The 22,353-nt window shown below is 49.2% G+C and overlaps 3 protein-coding genes across 5 annotated transcripts; 1 reads left to right on the plus strand and 2 right to left on the minus strand.

Annotated features, from left to right (window-relative positions):
* Positions 1 to 3,298: 3,298 nt before the first annotated feature.
* Positions 3,299 to 8,045, plus strand: CREB3L4 (cAMP responsive element binding protein 3 like 4). Its single transcript, XM_081304969.1, has 10 exons — positions 3,299 to 3,816; positions 3,921 to 4,098; positions 4,335 to 4,581; positions 4,716 to 4,834; positions 6,589 to 6,681; positions 6,819 to 6,925; positions 7,039 to 7,107; positions 7,212 to 7,296; positions 7,456 to 7,552; positions 7,688 to 8,045. The coding sequence occupies exons 2-10, from the start codon at positions 3,925 to 3,927 to the stop codon at positions 7,879 to 7,881; spliced, it is 1,185 nt and encodes a 394-aa protein (XP_081161095.1). The 5' UTR covers positions 3,299 to 3,816; positions 3,921 to 3,924; the 3' UTR covers positions 7,882 to 8,045.
* A 148-nt stretch (positions 8,046 to 8,193) lies between these two features.
* JTB (jumping translocation breakpoint) lies at positions 8,194 to 10,292 on the minus strand. 3 transcript variants are annotated; one of them, XM_081304970.1, is made up of 5 exons: positions 10,157 to 10,292; positions 9,981 to 10,018; positions 9,706 to 9,788; positions 8,954 to 9,033; positions 8,194 to 8,608 (listed from the first exon to the last, which is right to left on the minus strand). In XM_081304970.1, exons 1-5 carry the CDS (start codon positions 10,237 to 10,239, stop codon positions 8,452 to 8,454), a joined length of 441 nt encoding a protein of 146 aa, XP_081161096.1. In that variant the 5' UTR covers positions 10,240 to 10,292; the 3' UTR covers positions 8,194 to 8,451. The 3 variants fall into 3 exon arrangements, with proteins under 3 accessions (XP_081161096.1, XP_081161098.1, XP_081161097.1); XM_081304972.1 differs by having other exon boundaries at positions 8,442 to 8,673; XM_081304971.1 differs by having other exon boundaries at positions 8,442 to 8,676.
* Positions 10,293 to 17,139: 6,847 nt separating this feature from the next.
* On the minus strand, positions 17,140 to 21,901 carry RAB13 (RAB13, member RAS oncogene family). The gene is made up of 8 exons (XM_081306862.1): positions 21,661 to 21,901; positions 20,241 to 20,301; positions 19,195 to 19,255; positions 18,885 to 18,962; positions 18,688 to 18,777; positions 18,479 to 18,544; positions 18,324 to 18,377; positions 17,140 to 18,171 (listed from the first exon to the last, which is right to left on the minus strand). The coding sequence occupies exons 1-8, from the start codon at positions 21,782 to 21,784 to the stop codon at positions 18,094 to 18,096; spliced, it is 612 nt and encodes a 203-aa protein (XP_081162988.1). The 5' UTR covers positions 21,785 to 21,901; the 3' UTR covers positions 17,140 to 18,093.
* Positions 21,902 to 22,353: the final 452 nt, after the last annotated feature.

The following is a 22,353-nucleotide window of genomic DNA, read 5'->3' on the forward strand; positions in this document are numbered from 1 at the left end:
GCTCAGTGGTAGAGTGCTCACCTAGCACCCAGTGAGGCACTGGATTTGATCCACAGCACCACCACCAAAAAAAAAAAAAGAAAGAAAAGAAAAGAAAAAGAAATAAAGATATTGTGTCCACCTACTAAAAAATAAATTATAAAAAAAATAAAATAAGGAGCTGGGCTTGTGGCTCAGTGGTAGCACGCTTGCCTAGCATGCATGAGGCACTGGGTTCGTTTCTCAGCACTACATACAAATAAATAAAATAAAGGTCTATCAACAACTAAAAAAATATTTAAAAAAAAACAACTAAAAAAATATTTAAAAAATAAAAAGAGTTGGGCTGGAGTTGTAGCTCAGACGCAGAGCATTTGCTAGCACCACATAAAAAATAAATAAATAAAATAAAAGTATGCTATCCATCTACAACTACAAAAAAAATTTTTTTAAAGGGATGGGGATGTCACTCAGTGATAGAGCAGCATGGGGTTCAATCCCAGTACCAAAACAATGTACATATATATCTATGGTATACAACAAGATGTTTTGAAATGTATATATACACACAGAATTTGAAATGGCTGAATCAAGCTAATTAACAAATCCATTACCTTACATATTTGTGACGGAACACTTCAAATATACTTTTAGCAATTTTCACATGTACATCAGTATTAACTATAGTCACCATGTTGTTCAACAGATCTCTTGAACTTTACCTTAATTTGATATGTGATTTAAGGAAAGTTATTCTCCCTTTGCAGAGCTTGATAATCAGGGAAAGAGGGAAGTTAAACTAGCAGATGATGACAGTTTCCTTCCAGTTCTAATATAATCAGAAACCTCCTATATTTTCCACTTAATCATCTCTGCACATTAGGCCTCAGGAAGCCCCTCAAATTGCATTTAACCACCTCCCTTGCTCTCTGAAAGATCTAAACAAGAACATATCTGCTTTCGTAGAGCTATGCTTCAATCTCAGAAGCCTGCTTTGTCTCTTTACTACCTGACCAGGATGCAGAGATGAACAGGAAAAGATATAATTGGGAAATTTGAGAAAGCCCAGTAAGATAGTTTAATATAATGTGATGAATGTTAGTTCAGGTATCCAAATCTTGGTTCAGGTACTTACAAAGTAACCTTGAGGAAGTTAGTAACCTCTCTGTGTGCTCTGTGTTGCTATGAAACTCATGTCAATAATGTGAAAATGTGACCATATAATAGCTGCTCAATCAATATTAGCCCTTTCCTGTTTTTATACCCTAAGCCTGTTTAAATCTTCACAGGGAGAATCAGACCATAGCTCAGTTGGTAAGTTGCTTTTCTTTCATGCACAAGCCCCTGGGTTCAATCCCCAGCAGCACAAAAACCAGAAACTTTCCTGCCTTGCTTACCCAGCTACCTTATATCTGGAGTACTACTGGGAGGCAGGCAGATGACAATCATAGCTATATCAGTGTGGCTCTATCATTTTACTTGAAGTGATTCCTGGACCATCAGACACTAGATCCAAGAAAAAAAAAATTCAATTGGTATTATTATTTATCTGGTCATGAACTATTTTCTAATTGTCTGTTCTCTTTTTTTTTTTTTTAAAGAGAGAGATGAGAGAGAGAGAGAGAGAGAGAGAGAGTTTTTTAATATTTATTTATTTATTTTAGTTCTCTGCGGACACAACATCTTTGTATGTGGTGCTGAGGATCCAACCCAGGCCGCACGCATGCCAGGCAAGTGCACTACCACTTGAGCCACATCCCCAGCCCCTTCTCTCTCTCTCTCTCTCCCTCTCCCTCTCCCTCTCCCCCTCTCCCCCTCTCCCCCTCTCCCCCTCTCCCTCCCTCCCTCTCTCTCTCTCTCTCTCTCTCTCTCTCTCTCTCTCTTTGTACTGGTGGTTGAAGAGGCACTTTACCACTGAGCTACATCCCCAGCCTCCCCCTCCCCTTTTTTCTGTAGTTGTAGTTGGACAGAATGCCTTTATTTTATATTTTTATTTCTTTTAATTTTTAGTTGTAGATAGACACAATACTTTTATTTATTTATTTATTTATTTATATGTGGTCCTGAGGATTAAAACCAGTGCCTCAAATGTGCCAGGCAAGTGCTTGCTCTACCACTTGAGCCACAACCCCAGCCCTGCTTATTTTATTTATTTATTTTGGTGCCCGGGGATTGAACTCAGGGGCAATCCACCACTGAGCCAGTGAGCCACGTCCCCCGGCCCTACTTTGTATTTTATTTAGAGACAGGGCCTCACTGAGTTGCTTAGTGCCTCACTGAGTTCCTGAGGCTGAGCTTTGAACTTGTGATCCTGGGCTATAGGCTGCGCCACTGGGCCGGTCTACTTTAATTCTTTTTCTGTGGTGCTGAGGATCCAACCTGGTACCTCACACATGCCAGGCAAGCGCTCTGCCACTGAGCCCCAGCCCCCCTTTTATTTTTGAGATAAGGTCTCCCTAAATTGCTGAGGCTGGCCTTGAACTTGCAGTCCTCCTGCCTCAGCTTCCCAAGTCACTGGGATTACAGTATGTGCCACCGCGCCCAGCGACACCCTATCTTAAAAAGCAAAAACCAGCCGGTAGTGTTGGCACACGCCTGTGATCCTAGCGGCTCAGAGACTGAAGCAGGAGGATGGCAAACTCCAGGCCTCAGCAATTTAGCGAGAACATGTCTCAAAAGATAAAAGGGCTGGGGATGCAGCTCCGTGTTAAAGCGCCCTTGGGTTCAGTCCCCAGCACCCACACCAAACGGAACCGAGAGCCGGGCACAGAGGTACACACCGGCGACCCCAGCAGCTCGGAGGCAGAAGTAGCCGTTTGCTGGTAATCACACGCAAATTCCCAAACCAAACGCAAGAGGTTTTTTGACCTATTGCACTTTTCCAGGCCCTGTCCCTCCGTTACGTGACAGGCCAGCGACTGTGTCCTTTCGGTCGCGTAAATGCTCGGAGGACGATTTGGAAAACCCGCGATTGCGCAATCCCCTCGTCCCCTCGGTCCCCGCAAAGCCCTCTTAATTCGAGCCAACGGGTTATTTAGTCCCAGGTAATAACCTGCGGCTTCAGAGTCACGTGGTAAGCAAACCCTGGGTCGGACCAGTCTCCGACCCAGGTCCCCCAAACGTTCCTCGCGCCCCCAAGGCTCATTTTCTGATTTCTGCCCCGCCCTTCAATCCGCGGACCCAAATCCCCGCCTCCCAAACAAATACTACGGCCCCATTGGCCGGACTCCGACCATTCTGACCAATTACGGAGGAGTCGGTCTTGAGCCGATAATCCCATTGGCTTGATGCCACGTCCCTCAACCCTCGGGTCTTCAGCTTCCCACTGGCACTCGGCGTGGGCAGAGCGCCGAGCGGCGCTGGAGGCCTGCTCCGAGTTTGGGGCGTGACTCTTGGCACTTTTGTTTTTGCGATCCTGCGGTGGTCTCCCTCCAATAAAAGCGATGGCTGGAGAACAGGCACTCAAGGATGTCGTGCTCCCGTCGCCGCCGTCTCCGTCTTCCCCGAGGAGACCTCAAACTCTCAGAAAGAGCTGCCGCTGGGAGACCCTGAGGCACCGACGGCGCGGCTACCTGTTTTCCCTCAACCCCGTGTGCGCACGTTCGGCGTCTCACCCCCCAGCGCCCAGATACAGCGCCCCCAGCCTGGCTCCGTGCAAGGTGCCACCCGCTTTCCGGGTGTCTGGCGCGGGGCGGGGTTTGGCTGGGCTGGACCAGGATGTGAGATCCTGGAGGAAAGAAAAGGTGTAGTGTTTGGGGCGGTCAGCAGGTAATACCCGGTTTCTAAACCTGGGCCAAAGGCGAAGTCTCCCGGTGGCCAGTGTGGGGGCTGCGGCAGGTAAGGAAGGGGGATATGGAAGAGAGTGCAGAGAAGCCCAGAAGGTGTGGGGGTAGAGACAGGAGCATCTCCCTTCTGTAACTTTCCTGCACACCTTCCTACAGAAGCATGGAGCTCGGATCCCCTGACCTGCTAGACGTGTTGCTGGAGCCCCCAGAAGATATCTTCTCAACAGGATCCTTACTGGAACTGGGATTCAACTGTTCCCCTCCAGAGGTTCCAGTGACTAGGCTACAAGAACAGACGCTACATGGCTGGGATTCTAGTGGGGGCCATGGCTGTGTAAGTGTGATGGATGGGAATGGAAGGAAGTGGGCTTGAGACACAACTCTGGGCTAAGAAGACCCAAGAGGCTTCAGCACCCATTGGAAAGAGACCTGAAAACAGTGAACCCAAAATAGATATTAGTTGTAACTATCCCCATCCCCAAGAAAAGACTGAAACTGAAGTAAGAAGGATCTAAATCTGATGTCAGGTAGGACTTCCTGGCATACTTGTATACCCTTCTCCGACTCTAGGGACTTCAAGAGAGTGAATCTGAAGATTTCCTGAAGCTTTTCATCGATCCCAATGAGGTGTACTGTTCAGAAGCATCTCCTGGCAGTGACAGTGGCAACTCTGAGGATCCTGGCCTCTCAGACAGTCCCCCTGCCGTGCAGGCACCCAGCTCTCCTGCCCTCTATGAGGTTGTCTATGAGGCAGAAGCCCTGCAGAGGATGCAGGGGGAAGCCAGGCCAACCTTAGGACTCATCTCCATTCAGCTAGGTCAGTTTCTTTGTGGGAGGAGGCCCAGCCCTAGCCATGAGATTAAGGGGATTTCCCCAACCAATGCCACTGCCCAGCCCCTGGTGCCTCAGGGTGAACCTCTCTTTTGTCCCAGCTTCTTGTGTCTCCTTCAGATCAGTGGAGCCCACAATTCATGGTGCCAGATGCCTGCATGGTCAGTGAACTGCCCTTTGATGCTCATGCACACATCCTGCCCAGAAGCACTGCAGCCCCAGTGCCTCCTGCCACACTTGTAAGTCTTGGGGTCCATCAGACCAGTGCTCTGGGATACATACGTGTATCCTCACAGACAGTGGCACAGGGGATGAGGGAGGGGGAAGCTGATGAGGAACTGTCTTTGCCCCACTTTTCATGGCACTGAGCCTGAAGTCCAAGGCAATGTAAGCAACTTTAGGAGCAGGAAAGGACAAAGGGGTGAGAGAGGGAGCCCATGTGGATAAGGTGGTGATGACTCAGTTAAGTTGGGATGAGGGACAAGGTTCTGGAGAAAGCCCACACCTTGTGTGCATTGCATGCTTAGCCAGAGCCATTGTTTCAGCCTTGGGTCAGGACAGAATTGGGACAGTAGCCTGGGAATCCAACTGGTTGGTGGATATAGAGTGATGGAGAAGAAACTGCAACAGTGTTTCCACTGTAGCAAATATCCAGGGGCCAGCTCTTCAGGAACCCTATCAGAAGCCTTCTGAGGGGGTGGAGATTGTGCAGTGAGGTTGGAAAGGTGGCTACATTCAGGTCACTGTGTCTTCCTTTATCCTGGGAAATACTTCCCAAGCCCAAAGCAAGGAACAGGTTCTAGCTTCCATCTAAACTTGTGGGTGAAGCTTGAACCAGAAGCCAAGTCAAGCCAGGTACAGTGTCCCACAACTGTAATCCCAGCTCCATGGGAGGCCGAGGCAGGAGGATTGCAAGTTTGAGGCCAGCCTGGGCAACTTAGTGAGCCCTTGTCCCAAAGTAAAAAGTACCCCTGGGTGCTATCCCCAGTACTGCAAAAAGAAAAAAAGTGCGTGGCTTAGCTAAAAGCTAAAACAAATTCTTAAGTCAAGCATAAATCTTTCAAAAAAGAATGCAGCTTACTCCGTTGATGGGTTCAGCTTAACCGAAGTCACCATCTGTCCACTGTCCACTCTGCATGCTTTACTGTGAGAAGTCACTCAGTGTGACTGCCTACAGGAGTTCCTTGTCTAAGAGGGGGCAGAATCTAGGCCTGAAAATGGAGTTCAGACCTTGTGGTTCTGTGGTTGACGGGCACTGGATAACATACTCTGCCAAATGGAAGTTAATGGCTGGATCTGGATTGTTAACCTGCTGTAAGGATTTTTTTTTTTTTCCTGCTGTAAGGAAACTGAGCAAACTCCACTGTAGTGAGTACTCCATGTCCTCTTAAGATGCTCCCAAGTTGTGTGAGACAGGGATCAGAGCAGGCACTCCCTAGCTTGATCAGAATGTCCAGGTCCCAAGTCTCTGAACAGAAGATACTATGAAACCACACCTTCTCCCCTATCAGCCTCAGGAGATCCCTTGGCTCTATCTAGGGCCTGTCTCAAGCCTCTGCCCTGGGCTCGCTTTTTTTTTTTTTTTTTTTTTAATATTTATTCTTAAGTTTTAGATGGACATAACATTTTTATTTTTACATTTTATGTGGTGCTGAGGATTGAACCCAGTGCCTCGTGTATGGTAGGCAAGCACTCTACCACTGAGCCACAACCCCAGTCCCTTTTTTTTTTTGTACCAGGGATTAAACTCAGGGGTTGTTAACCACTGAACGAGCTCTTCTTATTTTTTACTTACAGACAGGGCCTCCCTAAATTGCTGAGGCTGGCATTACAGGCATGTGCCACTGTGCCTGGCCCTCAGCTCACCTCTAGGTTGGAGTTACTCCTTAGTGCAAATATTAAGCACTCTCCAGAATGCATGGTGGGGTGCTGCTGTGTGCTGAAAATGTGATGACCCTGTCCCCATTCCCATCTTATCTTCACTATCCCCCAGCTGCCCTGTCAAACTCTGTTCCTGACAGATGAGGAGAAGCGTCTGCTGGGGCAGGAAGGGGTTTCTCTGCCCTCTCACCTGCCCCTCACCAAGGTAACACCCTTCCCTTTCCCAAAGGGCGTCTCAGTCCAGAGGATCCACTATGGCCTCTGAGAAGCCAGGATCCCAGGGAAAAGTTGGGCAGTTGAGGGAGGTTAAGGGCTCAGAATTGACACACCCCCGGCTACCAGGCAGAGGAGAGAATCCTCAAGAAGGTCAGGAGGAAAATCCGTAACAAGCAGTCAGCTCAGGACAGTCGGCGACGGAAGAAAGAATACATCGATGGGCTGGAGAACAGGTACTTTGGGGTCACATTTCTGAAGGAGGCTATGTCTGGTTCCCTTCCTCACCAAGGTAGGCAAGGTGAAGGACTCATTGCTGAGCCTTGTCTTGCTTCTCCCCACTCCCTAGGGTGGCAGCCTGTTCTGCACAGAACCAGGAGCTACAGAAGAAAGTCCAGGAGCTGGAGAGACATAACCTGTGAGTGAAAACACCATTTATGTGCCGGGGATGGGGAAGTGCCGAGCACCATTCTTGGGCCATGGTTCCCAGATGACGGTAGCTCCTCATTCCTCCTTTCCCAGCTCCTTGGTGGCTCAGCTCCGTCAGCTCCAGACGCTCATTGCTCAAACCTCAAACAAAGCTGCCCAGACAAGCACTTGCGTTCTGGTACCATCAGTCTGTCTCCCTCCCATCTCCCCCAGCCTCCATCATCTGTCTCCCCCCCCACTCCCTAGCTACATCAGTCTTCCCAACCCAGAAACCCCAGCTGCCCTCTGCTCCCTTCCTTGACTGTCCCCACAGCCCAAGTGTCTTGCTTTCTTCCAGATCCTTCTTTTTTCTTTGGTTCTCATCATCCTGCCCAGCTTCAGTCCCTTTCAGGGTCTACCAGAAGCGGGGCCTGAGGACTACCAGCCTCATGGAGGTGAGAAGCTCCCTGGTGAGCAAGAGGGCTTTGCACACAATAGTCAAGAAGTGGGAGAGAGGTCCTGCCTGTTCTGTCTAGGTTGCCCCACCCAAGAGAAACATTCTACTCTGTGCTTTTTCCTTCACCTCACAGTGGTTTCCAGAAACATCTTGACCCATGTGGATATGACAGAAAGTCGAGAGACTCCAGTGGAAGAGTCCAAAATGGGAGAGTCACTTAGAGCCCAGATTGCAAACAGGTCTACCAGAACACTGATAGAGAAGAGGGGCGTGCAGACTGGGTCTGGTGGGCATATCAGAACCGTGCTGCATGCAGATGAGATGTGAGCTGGAACGTTCCTGGCCCACTCCCCTTTACAATAAGGAACCCAGGGTTCCCCTATAGCTCTGCTTCCCCCTGGGCTTCCCACTCAGGTGCTCTTTTGTCTTAGGGGGTCTGAATCACCTCAGGACAACCTAGGAGACATCTGTATCCTGAGGCCCAGTTAGCCTGTGTGAAAAGAGTACCTCAAATACTTTTGTTATGTATCTGTGATTTTATTTCTTCTTTGGGGATAGGGTTGAGGGAAACAAAGTTTTGACTAAAAAAAAATTTTCTAGTTAAAATTATATCCCAGAAGTTTTAAATAAGTAGTAAAAGGGGGGAAGGTAGGTACTTGGGAGATTGCCACCCCCTTTTCTCTCTGCTCCCATGATTTCCTGTCCCAAAACAAATTACTATAGGGAGAAAGAAACTTACTCTTTTTTATTTTATTGTGCTTATTAATGACATGGAGAGGAAGATGGGGAGAAGGGGTTACCACCACAAGATTCCTAAGAACCAAAGGCGCAAATCAGTCCATTTCACTTTCTCTGAGATATGGTCTGTAAGACCCAGGATAAAAGGGTGGAATGTAGCTATATGGACTCAATTTGCTTCCGGACCTTTTCCAGAGCCTTTCTGTCCAGTTGTCGCTGACGAATGATGACAAGGCATGCGAAGACCAAAGCCACACCCACCACAGCCCCTTCAAATTTCCAGAATAAGTGTTGTTCCATCAGAGCTGAGCGGCAGCTGAGGATAGGAAGGAACAGTTATTCCCAGGGAAAGCCAGACAGCTTCTCCTTTCCATCTCCCTTCTACTTCAGCCCCATCAAGGAGGTAATAGCCAAAAGAAAAAGAGGAAAACAGAGTCAGCCTTATAAAGTGTTTACATCATCTGGTGAGATAACAAAGATAGCATTAGCTGATGTTATTGAAGAGAAAATATGGCCAATAACAGGGTTGAGAAGTAAAACCAGGACTTGGGTTTAAGTAATTTAGCTCCAAATTCCCTCTTTCCAACATGTCATGCTACCCAGGATGAAGTCACAGGGGGAAAGGAGATAATCAGTCTACAAGAAAAGAAAAAGCCCTTACCTTTTGAACTCATTTCTCTTAGAGGAGCTGCATGTAATTTTCTCAACATAACCTGTGGAACCACACTCAGGGATGGTTTTCTGCCGGGAGAAAAGGATCAAATCATGTGTTAGGAAGAGCAGCAGGAGAAACAGAGAGGTTGCCATTCAAAAGGGCAAGTGCCCAAATGTCATGGCCAGAGCTGGCCAGAAAACAGAGCTAACAAAGACCTCTGATGTGGATGCTGAAGGCGGTGGTTGCATGATTAGAAATGTGTGTTGGAAAAAAACACTTCAGGGTAAGAGTGTAGAAGGATATAAGGACAGATTCCAGGGAATAGTGTATTAAAAATGAACAGAACCACAGGGCATGGAGGTGCATGCCTGTGATTCCAGCAACTTGGAAGCCTGAGGCAGGAAGAGCTCAAGTTCCAGCCCAGCCTGGCCAACTTAAACCTTGTCTCAAAATAATTAAAAAAAAAAAAAAAAAAGGTGTGGGGATGAGGCTAGATGATAGAGAGCTAGATGGTAGGATTGGGTTCAATCCCCAGTACAGCAAGATAAAAAACAAAAACAGAACAAAACCTGGTTATCAGCTGAACGCTGTTATTAACTTGGAAAAAGAGGAACATGTTTTCAGGGGGACGACAAGTTCAGATTTGGACGTATACTGACACTGCAAGGAGAAAGAAAAGAGGATGCAAAGGCATGCTTAATGAGACTTGGGGACTGGCTAGATGTTGGGGGAAAACGGGGGAGGGGAGGGATGCTCACAGCCTGAAAACTGGAACACGGAGTACACTCTTCTGCGACCACGAACTCTTCTCCCAGCCAGCACGGCAAAGTCGAGGTGCTCACTAAAAGGGGAAAGAAATGCCGGCCCAGATCACTCAGAAAACGTTTGCCCCCGAAGCTCTACGCACCCAGATCCCAGGCCAGCGCTGGCCTCGTCCCGCGCGGTGCCACCCTTTTCCGTCCGAGCTCCGGGTGTGTAGGGAAGACAAGCAAAACAATAAACCACGGGGGCGTGGGGTCGGACAGCCACCCACCTGACTGCTTCTCCTCCCGCACGGAAGCCTCTGCTCGGCTGTAGCGGGTGGGCGAAAGGGCAAAAATTAGAATCCGGAAAACAGGCTCCCCTGCCGCAGCGGTCCGTGGCAAGGCGTCCCCCGCCCCAGGTGGGGACGGCTCTCCTCCGGCCCTCCCTCGGCCCCCGCCTCCTTACCAGAGCTCTACGGCGAAAGCGCAGAAGAGCCAGCACAGGCGGAGGCCCTGGGGGAGGCCGCGCCTCCCGGTGCCCGCAGGCATGGACGGTCAGGGTCGCACCTGTCGGGACACAAGGACCTGCTAGTTGGGCCGCGAGCCTGTCGGAACGCAGAGGCGCTCGGGCGATTCCAGCTCAGGAAGGTGAAACGGCCCGTTGCCCATCAGGGCCAAAGCTCTGCCGGGACGACCCCACGGTCGCGGTGGGAAGAGCGCCTACGAATCCGCTGTCGAGGAAGCCGGGCCCCTCGCCGGGGCGTGCGGCGCGGGAGGAAGGCCGGCTGCGGCGGCCCGGCGCCGCTCACCTCTGCCCCCGCCCCGCGCGTGGCCATCCCGCCCGCGGAGGATGCTGGGACGCCGCCCGCTGGGACCTGTAGTCCGCCGCGGGGGTGTCCGGGCGGCGCGGAGGGGCGGGTCTCACTGCGCCTGCGCGGCAGGACGCGGCCGATTGGCTGGGCCGTGAGGCCTGACGGTCCCGGCAGTGCGGGAGCAGCGGGGCGGTGGCGGTGGCTGTCTCCGTGTGGTTTCTCGGCTGACCGCTTCCTGGGTCGTCGCCTTTTTCCCGTTCTGGGCTAGGTTAGCAGGGGGACAGTCCGTCGTCCTGCCGGGACTTTGGATCCTCGTTAGAACCCTGGGTTTCATCTTTAATCCCTAGCCTCTCCGACCCCCTCTCTGTCCCCTACGGCCCAGGGAGAAAGCCCGCGTGGCGGTCTGGGGTGGCGGCGAGGCTGCATTTCGCCTCCCCACGAGAGGGGAGCAGTCCAGGGGCATCGTGAGGGTGAGACTATGACTGCTGGGCTCGCGTTCTGTTCTACGCAGGTGGACCGTGTCACCCCTCCGGTGTTCATTGCTCAACCACTTCGCAGAGCTTTTCCTCTGGGTAACTTTCTCAGCTGGTCTCCACTCTCCCTGGCGCCTACATAAGGGAATACTCACTAACCCGGTGCGAAGACCGAGATTGGGAGTTCCCAGAAGTGCTGAGACTAGGTTCAGGAGCTTGTCTGTGTGACCTTAGGACAGTGGCTCTCAGTGTTCTGTGTGAAACGGAATGCTAATGTGCATTGCTGCTTTTTGATCGATTCTAATGAAATGTATATGAAAACATTCTGAAAGTGTTGCTTCACTTTTTCCACCCCTCCTCCTTTCACCCAAAGTTGAGATTGTTCCTTGCCTGAGTTGGAACCCAGGGCCTCATGCCTGCTAAGCAAGCTCCCTACCATTGAGCTGCCTCTGTCATATGTCATAACTTTTTTTAATTCAGTTTTTAGCTGCTTTTGATCCTCAGAAGGATTCAGTATTATCTTTTTTTTAAAGAGAAGTAGTGAGAGGAGAGAGAGAGAGAGAGAGAATTTTTAATATTTATTTTTTAGTTCTCGGCGGACACAACATCTTTGTTGGTATGTGGTGCTGAGGATCGAACCAGGGCCGCACGCATGCCAGGCGAGCGCGCTACTGCTTAAGCCATATCCCCAGCCCAAGTATTATCTTGTTTTGTGGGTAAGTGCAGAGAGCATAGGTGACTTTGTTAGGGGACAGACAGATGCAAGTGATGGGAGCATGAGGTTAAGGGAAACTTAACCACCAAACTGACCCCCACATGCTTTCTTTTTCAAAAAGCAACTTACCTGTTGGCCTGCCTGGCTTAAGTGGACAGGCTATGTCACATTCCTCAGCAAACTACTTGTTTCCTGCTGAAGAAATGCAGGCCACAAATAATGTTAAGAGGAACCCACGTTACCCTGAAGAGGAAGACTTTTGTGACTCTCTTGACAGACCAGATCCCGAAACTCAGAGAGATAAGGGTAATTCCCCCTAACCATAAAATCTGTAAGAATCTATGGTTCACAATCCAATTAGAACCAGTCAGCTTGGGCCAGAGTGACACAGAGTTGTCATGGCAGTGGGGACTTGAAAATCTGAGGTATAACTGCTATCAGTCAAAAGTTAAGAGGTGGGGCTGGGGATGTGGCTCAAGTGGTAGCTCGCTCGCCTGGCATGCGTGCGGCCCGGGTTCGATCCTCAGCACCACATACCAACAAAGATGTTGTGTCCGCCCAGAACTAAAAAATAAATATTAAAAATTCTCTCTCTCTCTCTCTCACTCTCTCTTAAAAAAAATATTGTTTTTTTTTTTTAGAAAGAGAGACAGAGAGAGAGAATTTTAATATGTATTTTTTAGTTTTCAGCGGACACAACATCTTTGTTGGTATGTGGTGCTGAGGATCGAACCCGGGCCGCACGAATGCCAGGCGAGCGCGCTACCACTTAAGCCACATCCCCAGCCCCCCAAAAAAATATTGTTTAAAAAAAAAAAGTTAAGAGGTGGCCTGGGTGGGACTCTGGAAATTTCTCTGGGATCCGCAATAAAACAAGTGTAGGAGAGGCACACTGTCCCTCTCCTGAGAGGATCAGCTCTCTCCCTTGAGAGTGTCCTCTTTCCCTTTTTTTTATCCCTTTGTTAAACTCATCTCTGAGCAACATGTCTGAAACCTTTCTGACTTGATTGCAAGAATTCGGGCTTGAAGGGGGTCCTTTGCACTGCCTCAGTTTTCTGGAAGGCCCCAGCTTTCTAACAACTTGTCCAAGGTTATCAAGCTAGTAAATGGAAGACAAGAGGCTTGACTCCAAAATTTCAGCTCCCAGGCCAGAGATTAAGCATGCTTTCCATCCCCATGGAGTTAAACCTTTATATACTCAAAATTGCAGTGACAGAGAGGGAAGGAAGAAGTACTAGGAAATGAAATGGAGCAAATTATATTCCACAAATGTATGATTATGTCCAAGTGAACCTCAATATTATGTATAACTATAATGTACTAATAAAAACATTAAAAAGGGGGAGGGGACTTGACCCACACTCTGGGTTCCCACTTTACTGTCAGGTAATATATTAGTTACTCTCCGAATTCGGCCCTGATTTGTTTCTTGGTTTCATACATAATGTGTGACTGCAGCGTCCCAGACACTGGGAACCATGTGAATTTAGTTCTCTTAGATGCTCAATAGATAGACCAAGAAGTACTTAAACTCCATACAAACATGAATGCTGAATTCCTCCCCCCTCTTCTGAATTAAGAACAGCTTCCTCATGCTGAGATTGGAGGCTAAAAGGCTGCAAGTTCCTACTCTGATACCAAGGAAGCTGAAAGTTGAGATTGTTCCCTGCCTTGGCCTGTGCAGCATAGGTTAACTAAGTTACACATTTACACTGCCTGCCTTTTGTCTCACTTCCCAACCTCTCCTACCCTGCCTATTCTCCTTTAAAAGCTCAGATACGGGGATGTGACTCTGTGATAGAGCAGTTGCCTGGCATGTTATAGGCCATGGGTTCAACTCTCAGCACCAATAAATAAATAAATAAACGCTCTGTTCACCTTTGGAGATTTTGAAGATGGAACTTTTGAAGCAATGTCTTCTACCTACAAAGATGGCTTTGAATAGAACCATTTTTCCTTTTATTTTTGGTATTGAGGATTAAACCCAAGGGCACTTTACCACTGACCTACATCCCCACTTCTTTTCATTTTTTATTTTGAGACAAGATCTTACTAAGTTACTGAGGATCCTAGTAAATTGCTGAGGCTGGCCTCGAACTTGAGATCCTCCAGAGTCTCTGGGGTTACAGGTGCGAGCCAATGATAGGCAGCATATAACACAAACAGTAGTAACATAACATTAAGCAGGTAATTCTACAAACAGGGCCCACTATGCTGACCTCCACTTGCTTTCTTTTAAAAAACCATTTACCCACAGCCCTCCCTGACTTAAGTCAATAGGATATGCTAAATTCCTCAGCAAACAACCTATTATGCAGAAGAAATGCAGGCCCAAAATGCTCCTTCCTCCCTGATAAGAATACAAGTTACCCTGAAGGAGAAGGGGCTTTTGTGACCTTTACACAGAACAGATTCTAGAACTCAGGGATATATGATAGAAGAAAGCCCCTAACTGTAAGATCTAAGTTCCAATTAGAACCAGTGTGGGCCAAAGTGACCAAGAGTTACCTTGAATCTTTTTTTTTAAGTTGTTGATAGACCTTTATTTTATTTATACATAGTGCGGAGAATGGAACCCAGTGTCTCATTCAACGCAGGGCTCACACTGAGCCCCAGCCCCAGCCCTACCTTGACTCTCTTAGCATGCACAGTGGGGACTTGGAAGTCTGATGCAATCCTGCTGTCAGTCAGAAGTCGAGAGGTAGACCTGGGCAGAGCTCTCTGGAAACTTCAGTGAGACCTCCAATAAAACTATAGGGCAAGAGGGGTGCACCATTCTTCTCTTTCCTGAGGATACTATCTATCTATCTATCTATCTATCTATCTATCTATCTATCTCAATAGTGTCCCCTTTCCCCTATCCCTTCTCATACCAGGTACTCTTAGCAACATATCTGAAAATTTTCCAGCATGATCACAAGACCTGGTAACCAAGGACTGCCATGGCTACCTTGATCTGTAATGATCATGCCCCATGTGTCTCATGTTTATACGTTACAGAAAATTTGTTGTGGCTTTTTCCCCCTGGTTTTTAGGTATGATAGTTGTTTTTTTTTTTTTTTTTTTCTCAGTACTGGGGATTGAACCCAGGGGTACTTTATCCATGAGGTACATCCCCAACCCTCTTTATTTTTTGAGATAGGATCTTACTAAATTGCTGAGGCTGGCCTTGAACTTATAACCCTCCTGCCTCAGCCTCCAGAGTCAGTGAGCCCACTATGCTAGCATTTGTTATTCCTTACCGTAATCTTACATCTACTTTATCTCATGGAAAGTTGTTCTGTGTGATTTTTTTTTCTTTTGTACTGGGAATTGAACCCAGAGGTACTTTACCACTGAGCAACATCCCCCACCTGATTTACTTATTTATTTTTTTGAGGTGGGGTCTTGCTAAATTGTCTACCACGCGGCCTGCGCAGTGGTTTCATTAATGAGGTTCTGGCATTAAGTTAGTTAGAAGAGATCAAAATAAAACACACAGACAGTACCTTATTTTATATTGCTAGGTCCCAGACGGCTCGCCTCCCTGTTTCCCTGCCTCCAGCCGCCCAGCAGGGCAGCGAGGATTACTCTGGGCTAGCAGGAGAGAGAGAGAGCGAACACGCCGGGGAGTAGCCTTTTATTTGGGGGGACAAGAGATTCAGGGGAGAATTCCATCCAATGAAGGTTGAGGGGGGGGCTGCACTCCAAGGTCAGGGTCAGTGATTGGGTCTCCAGGGTCAGTGGTTACGCACACCCCCACACGGATGGGCTCTCTCATCAGGAAAGGGTCGGGATAACTCCGACACAGCCAGAGTGCCTCAGGCCCTTAACGGGAGTCACCCAATCACGTGTCAGAATGGCTCCCCACAAAATTGCTTAGGGCTTAGGCTGGCCTCAAACTTGCTGTTCTGTCTCTGGTATTATAGGCATGTACCACTGAGCCTGGGTAAACCCTGTGATCTTATAAGATTTCACTTCCAATAAATTTAGAAGAAACCAACTTGGGCCAGGCATGGTGGTGCATGCTGTAATCCCAGCAGCTTAGGAGGCTGAGGCAGGTGGATTGAGAGTTCAAAGCCAGCCTCAGCAATGGAGAGGCACTAAGAAACTCAGTGAGACCCTGTCTCTAAATAAGATACAAAATAGGGCTAGGGATGTGGCTCAGTGCTTGAGTGCCCCTGAGTTCAATCCATGGTACCAAAAAATTTATCTAAAATAGAAAATAAACCAACCAAATTGGATATCTGCTCTGAAAGTGAATTTTAAAATATCTGCTTTGGGGTATGATGAAGCCGTCAGTCTTGACAGCTTGAATAACACTTCAAGTGGTACATTTATTTTGTTCAAAGCAAATATGACATTTTCATTGATCTTAATAAAAGATGAAGGTCCAGAGCTGGAGGTGTTGTTCAGTGGTAGAGCCCCTTCCCAGCACTTAGAGGGCCCTGGGTTCCATCACCAGCAAAGAAAGAAAGAAAAGAAAGCAAGGAAGGAAGGAAGCAAGAAAGGGAGAGGCAAGAAAGGGAGGGGAGAGGAAAGGGAGGGAGGGAGGGAGGAAGGAAGGAAGGAAGGAAGGAAGGAAGAAAAGGAAAGGAAAAATATCAAGCCAGGTGCAGTGGGTGTAATCCCAGGGGCTCAGGAGGCCATGGGATTACAAGGTTGCAAATTCAAATCCAGCCTCAGCAATTTAGCAAGGCCCTAAGCAACTCAGTGAGATCCTGTCTCAAAATAAAAATAATAATAATAATAATAATAATAATAATAAAATAAAAAGGGCTGAGGATGTGGCTCAGTGGTTAAGCACCATTGGGGTTCAATCCCCACTACCAAAAAAAAAAAAAATCTGCTGTTTTAAAAAATGTTGAGCTGGGCATGGTGGTGCACACTTGTGATTCCTACTTGGGAGGCTGGAGCAGGAGTTGTTCAAGGCTAGTCTGAACAATTTATCTAGACCCTGTCTCAAAATCCAAACTAAAAATGGCTGAGGATATAGTTCAGGGGTTGAGTGCCCCTGGGTTCAATCCCCAGTATCATCGAAAGGGAGGGCGGCTATGTGTACTTAAGGGGGCATTATATCAAGCCTGAATTTTTTGGTGGTTTTTCTTTTGCATGCTGATAATTTTGGCATGTGTCTCTCCCTCAGCCCCCAAGAGTTAACTGTTTTTATTAAAATTTGCTTATTTCTCTGCCTGTAAGAACCATCTAAGGGCTGGTAGTGGTGGTGCATGCCTGTAATGACAGCAACTCCAGAGGCTGAGGCCAGAAGATCACAAGTTCAAAGTCAGCCTCAGCAAGTTAGTGAGGCTCTGCTCAAAAATAATGAAAAGTAAAAGGGCGGGGGATGTGGCTCAGTGGTTAAGTGCCCTGGGTTGAATCCCTGGTACCAAAAGAAAAACAAAACAAAACAAAACAAAACACCACCCGAGAGCTATGTTAACTGACTGTGTGCCTGAAACATAGACGCTCAATAAATGTTTATGGATACATAAACCTCTCCTGTGTTTCATTTTCCTCCCCTATAAAAGCAGCTAATAATGCCTACCAAACACCTAAACAGATTTCTGGCAAAATCAAAGAAGCATGGAGGCTGGGGATTTAGCTCAGTGGCTGAGCATTTGTCTAGCACAATCAAGGCCCTGAGTTCAGGCCCCTCAAAAAGAAAAGGCAGGTGGGTGCCGAAGAAGCTTGCGTTAATCACTGCTAAGCCATACCAGGTCCTGTTGTGTCCCTGACGCTAGGGCCCATCAAGTCCTCTCTTGGAATTTCCTGTGCTAAGGACAAGGCTATGATCATAGTGATCCTTAGTCCTGAAACCCCACGATGGAAAGAGGGGGTTCAGTCCCTTAGGTCACTCTGCCTCCTGCTCTGGCCGTCTTCCTCAGCAGTCAAACATCTGGGAAAGGGAGAAATGCATCCAGCCAGACTCCAGGGGACCAACACGGGAGAGGTAAGACTTGGGTTTGAGTGACAATAATGAAAGTTTCCCAAACAGGGGGACATTTGTGCAAAGAATGGCCTTTAATACAGAGGAAGACCATGCAGCGTGACAAACCTTCAGAGAGTGGGGCTGAGCCAGCCTCTCACAGGACTCAAAAACCTGATCGAGTATCAAAATAAATCGATATATTTACATATATTCGTGACCTAAAAAACCAGAGAAAGTCCACGGCCTGAGGCTATCCGTCCTACCCTTCCACCTCCCTCTCATCCTCCCCCTCACCTTCCTTGACTTCCTCTGTTCCTTCCTGCACTTCTCCCGGCCCCTGGTTTCCTTCTTTCCCTTCTCTGTCTTCTCCTCGGCTCCTCACCACCAACCCGCCTCTCAGGCACTGCTGCCCCCCTCCCTGTGCAGTCCCTCAGCCCTGGCTCCCCCCCGCTGGCTCCACCTCCAGGCTCAGGGTGGGAAGGCCGCAGGGGGTCCTCAGCCCAGGGAGCACTTGCTGGTGTTCTTCTTGTCGCACGTCTTCAGGTCAGTGCTGGGGGGCTTGTGATGGTTCCCCTGGAGGGAGAAGGATGCACAGGTCAGGATGGGAGGGCTGGCTGGCCTATGAATAAACGGAAGCTTTCTTTCTCCCCTCCTGGGAATTGTAGCAAGGCTCTCCTCCCAGGACACACGCGGCCAGCGGGACCCAGCCAGCAGATCCAACTCACCAATCTCCGGCCTCCAGACTTGAGTAAGATGTCCCGAGCCAGGGAACTGAAAGCCTAAAGGGGAGATTGGTCAGAACAGACTGGAGGGGGGATGCGTCTACGTTTCAAGATTCCATGTCTTGGTGGTGGTTGAGGAGGCGGGGGGCAGGTCTCACCTCATCCACATTCATACTGGATTTGGCACTTGTCTCAAAAAATCGGATTCCGTGCTCTCGAGCCAACTGTAGGGTGAAACGAGAAGGAGAAAGCTGGAGAAAAGGGGCTGCAGCCAAGCCCCCTGCAATTGGGCCTCGCGAAGTGTTCATGTGTTCGTGTTCATGTGTTCGCGGCGCAGTTGTAGAACCCGGCCCAGCCTGGCCCTCACCTTATCGGCCTGCTCCTTCTGCACTTTCCTCTTAGCCTCCATGTCACACTTGTTCCCCAGCAAGAGTCGCTCCACTCCAGCTGAGGCATTCTAGGGGCAGAAGTGTAAGACCAGTGACAGTGGCCCTGCCTATCCACACAGCCCCTTTGTCCTCCATGATCTACCCACTTCCCCCATCTCGTCTGGAGGGTTCTTACTTCTTTGATGCTTTTCATCCAGTTCTGAATATTTTCAAAGGATTTCTCATCAGTGATGTCATACACTAGGATAATACCCTGGGGGCGACAAAGTTCACCTTGGACCATATTCCCATGTAGGCTCCCCAGCACCCTCTAAATGACTCCAGAAGTCCCATCCACGAGTCTAAACTCTTGGTCATGTGGGGCAGTTTGTGGCCCACACTGCGTGCCCCACTTTCCCCTGCCCCAACCCCTGGCCCTCTGTTCTCATAAACCTATATTCTCTTGTCTCACGCCCTCAGCCCTTGTCCAGAACCACACATCATACCATGGCCCCACGGTAATAGGCAGTAGTTATTGTCTTGAATCGCTCTTGGCCAGCTGTGTCCCTGAAGAACGAGAAGATTTCATGGGTGGGACAGAAGGAGTCTCCCCCTAGAAGACTCCTTCCCACCAGAGAAATTAGCTTCTACAACATGGTGGGGCTAAAAAGAATAGATTAGCTGGGCACAGTGGCCCACGCCTATAATTCCAGTGACTCAGGAGGCTAGGGAAGAAGGATCACAAGTTCAAGGTCAGCCTCAGCAATTTAGCAAGATCCTGTCTATGAGTCTTTGCCTTTCCGTTACTCACCTTTTCCGTTTGACCTTCATTAGTTCCAGCCTCTCCAAATCTGTTTCCTCATTTGTAAAATGGGGACAGTAAAATATGTCTCACAAAGAGTGAGGATTAGAGAAAATGATACATACACATAAAACATAAAATGATACTTAGCGCTTAGCATAGAGGAAGCATTCAATGAGTAAACAAGAGATCTTGTTTCTTGGGTGCCTACCATTTCTTAACAGCCGTCTGTCTTTTTTTTTTTTTTTTTTTTGAGCAGGGGACTTCCTGCATGTGAAGTAAGGACTTCACCAGAGTTACATCCCAGCTCTTGATCTGCTCTTTAAGATAAAAAAAAAAAAAAAAAAAAAAAAAAAAAAATCCTCTAGCCGAGGCAGGAGGATCACAAGTTTGAGGCCAGCCTCAGCAACCTAGGGAGACCCTGTCTCAAACTGAAAAATAAAAAAGGCTGGGGATGTGGGTCAGTGGTATCAGTGGTAAAGCACTCCTGGGTCAATCCAGTACTGAAAGGAAGAAAAACCAAAAAAAAAACAGCAGAGAATGCTCTGGACCTGGGGGAAGTGAGAGTTACGGGCCGAAAAGGATCAGAGCAAGAAGAGATGGAAGGACAGCTGAATAAGCAAGATACATAAATTAGGAGAAATGGTAGAAGAAACAGCAGAGAAAGGGAGAGAAATGAAGCAAACAGGAGGAAAGAGTCCCAGGAGACGAACGGGAGGTCTAGTTAGGTGTCCTGGGGGATCCACTCACCAGACCTGCAGTTTGATCTTCTTCCCCTCGATTTCCACAGTGCGGATCTTGAAGTCAATTCCTGTGGGCAGAAGTTGTGCGCTGAAGCGGAGAGTGGGTGTATGCCTGTGCATCCACAGGGATGTGTGGAGACCCGGGAAGGAGTGCAGGCAGCGCTTGGGCAAGCAACCTCTTGGAAGTACAGAACTAGGAGCATTCCCCCAAAGCTGCACTTGTATAGTGAGTATACTGTTTTAATTAGATTTTATGGAGGAGGTTTTGAAAATTCTGCAGAGGGCTTCAGGCCACCCCAGCTGACAACTCTTCCACTTAAGTTTCTGTTTCCTCCCACTATTTTCACATTCCTCTTTCCAGTTCCTTAGCTACCCCCCTCTACTTTTTTTTTTTCCTTTTTCTGGTACTGGGGATTGAATGCAGGGGTGCTTAACCACCTAGCCACATCCCCAGCCCTTTTAAATATTTTATTTAGAGACGGGGTCTCACTGAGCTGCTTAGGGCCTCGCTAAATTGCTGAGGCTGGCTTTGAACTCGTGACCCTCCTGCCTCAGCCTCCCTAGACCCTTCTACTATCATATTCCACCATCCTCCTGGCACTTTAGGGTACAGAGTAAGGGAAAAGGTAGTTGACATTAATCCATGAGAATTAACTGGTGGGCCAAGCTTGGAACTAAGACAGTCCGAGACTCACACAGGATTCCTCCTGAGACTGAGAGAGGACAGAGGGGCATTTTGCCTTTGTAACCAAAATTGTCCTGAGAATCTCTCTGACTTATTTCCCAGGCCAGAGGACATGAAGAAAGGCGAAGGGAGGAAAGGAGACAATGTTCTTTTTAGCAGAAACTTGGGCACCTCCCCCTAGGCTGCTGGGGGCCCCAGGGAGCAGATGATTCAACAGGCTGACTCAGAGACCCCAAAAGTCCCCTCATTCCCACCTTCCTCATCAGGCAGTCTTTGAGCACACCCAGTCGCCCCGTCCCCTCTGTCCAATCCTCTGTTAAGCTGAGGGGAGGGAGACTGGGGAACTGAGGTAAGGTGGGGAGCCAGAAGAGAGCCTGAAGGGTCAGTGGGACAGAAAGAGACAGAAGTCAGGGACGGTGGACGGGGAATCAAGAAGAGTCCTATGTGGGTCGGGTTTGGGGAAGAGGAGCTAGAGGGCCAAGAGAAAGACTCCTGTGAATTTGGGGAGACTAGAAAGACAGTCAAGGAGAGGCTGGCCTCAGAGTCACCTGGAGGCCTCAGAGAGGTTGGAGGTCTGAGTACCCAGCTATGTATGGGGGATGGGTCTGAGACAGGGGTGGAGGGACTGGAGTTTAGGAGCCCTAAAGGCGACTAAGGCGACTGCAAAGGAGGGTCGCTGGTCCAGGCGCCTGCAAATGCGGGCGCAGGGGCGTCGGGGGCCTGGGAGCGGCGGCGGGCTCACCGATGGTGGAGATGTAAGTGCTGTTGAAGTTGTCTTCTGCAAAGCGAATGATCAGACAGGTCTTGCCCACCCCCGAGTCCCCGATCAGCAGCAGCTTGAAGAGGTGGTCGTAGGCTTTGGCCATGGCGGACACTTGGGGGCGCGGGGGAGGGGTGGCACCCGGAGGCGGGACTGCGGGGCTGGCGACCCAGCGTCCCGAGCCCCGGCCAGGAAGTTTTCCTGCCTCTCCGCCCAAGCTCCGGGAAAGTGGGGCGGCGGCTCCTCTGGGCTCCACCTCCCGCCCGCCCACCCTTTTCGGCGGGTGGAGGCCTGTCCAGCCCCGGTCCCCTGGTCTGTCCCGTCTCCCTCGCGGTCCCCCGTCCCTCCGGTTGGATCTTACGCTTTGATCGTGAGGCGGGGGTGAAGGAAAGGAGGGGTCTGAGCGACACGGCCGGGGGAGAGGGACTGTAGCGGGATTGGGGAAGGGGACAGTTCTGTCGGTGGGGACCGAGGTGGGGAGGGCACTGCAGGTTGACAGAACTCGGAGGCCGACTTTTGGAGGCCCGATTCGAGGAAGGCGGACGGCCGAGCTGAACCTGGCAGTGCTACAGTGTCACTGCGAACGACCCCGACCCTGCGCTCGGCGCATCCCGGCCCAGGACCAGCGGCGTGGCCAGGGCTCGGGGCTCCGGCGAGTCGCCCGCCCCCTGCTGG

This window comes from Spermophilus citellus (assembly GCF_964194105.1).
Source record: "Spermophilus citellus genome assembly, chromosome: 9".
Lineage (NCBI taxonomy): Eukaryota > Metazoa > Chordata > Mammalia > Rodentia > Sciuridae > Spermophilus > Spermophilus citellus.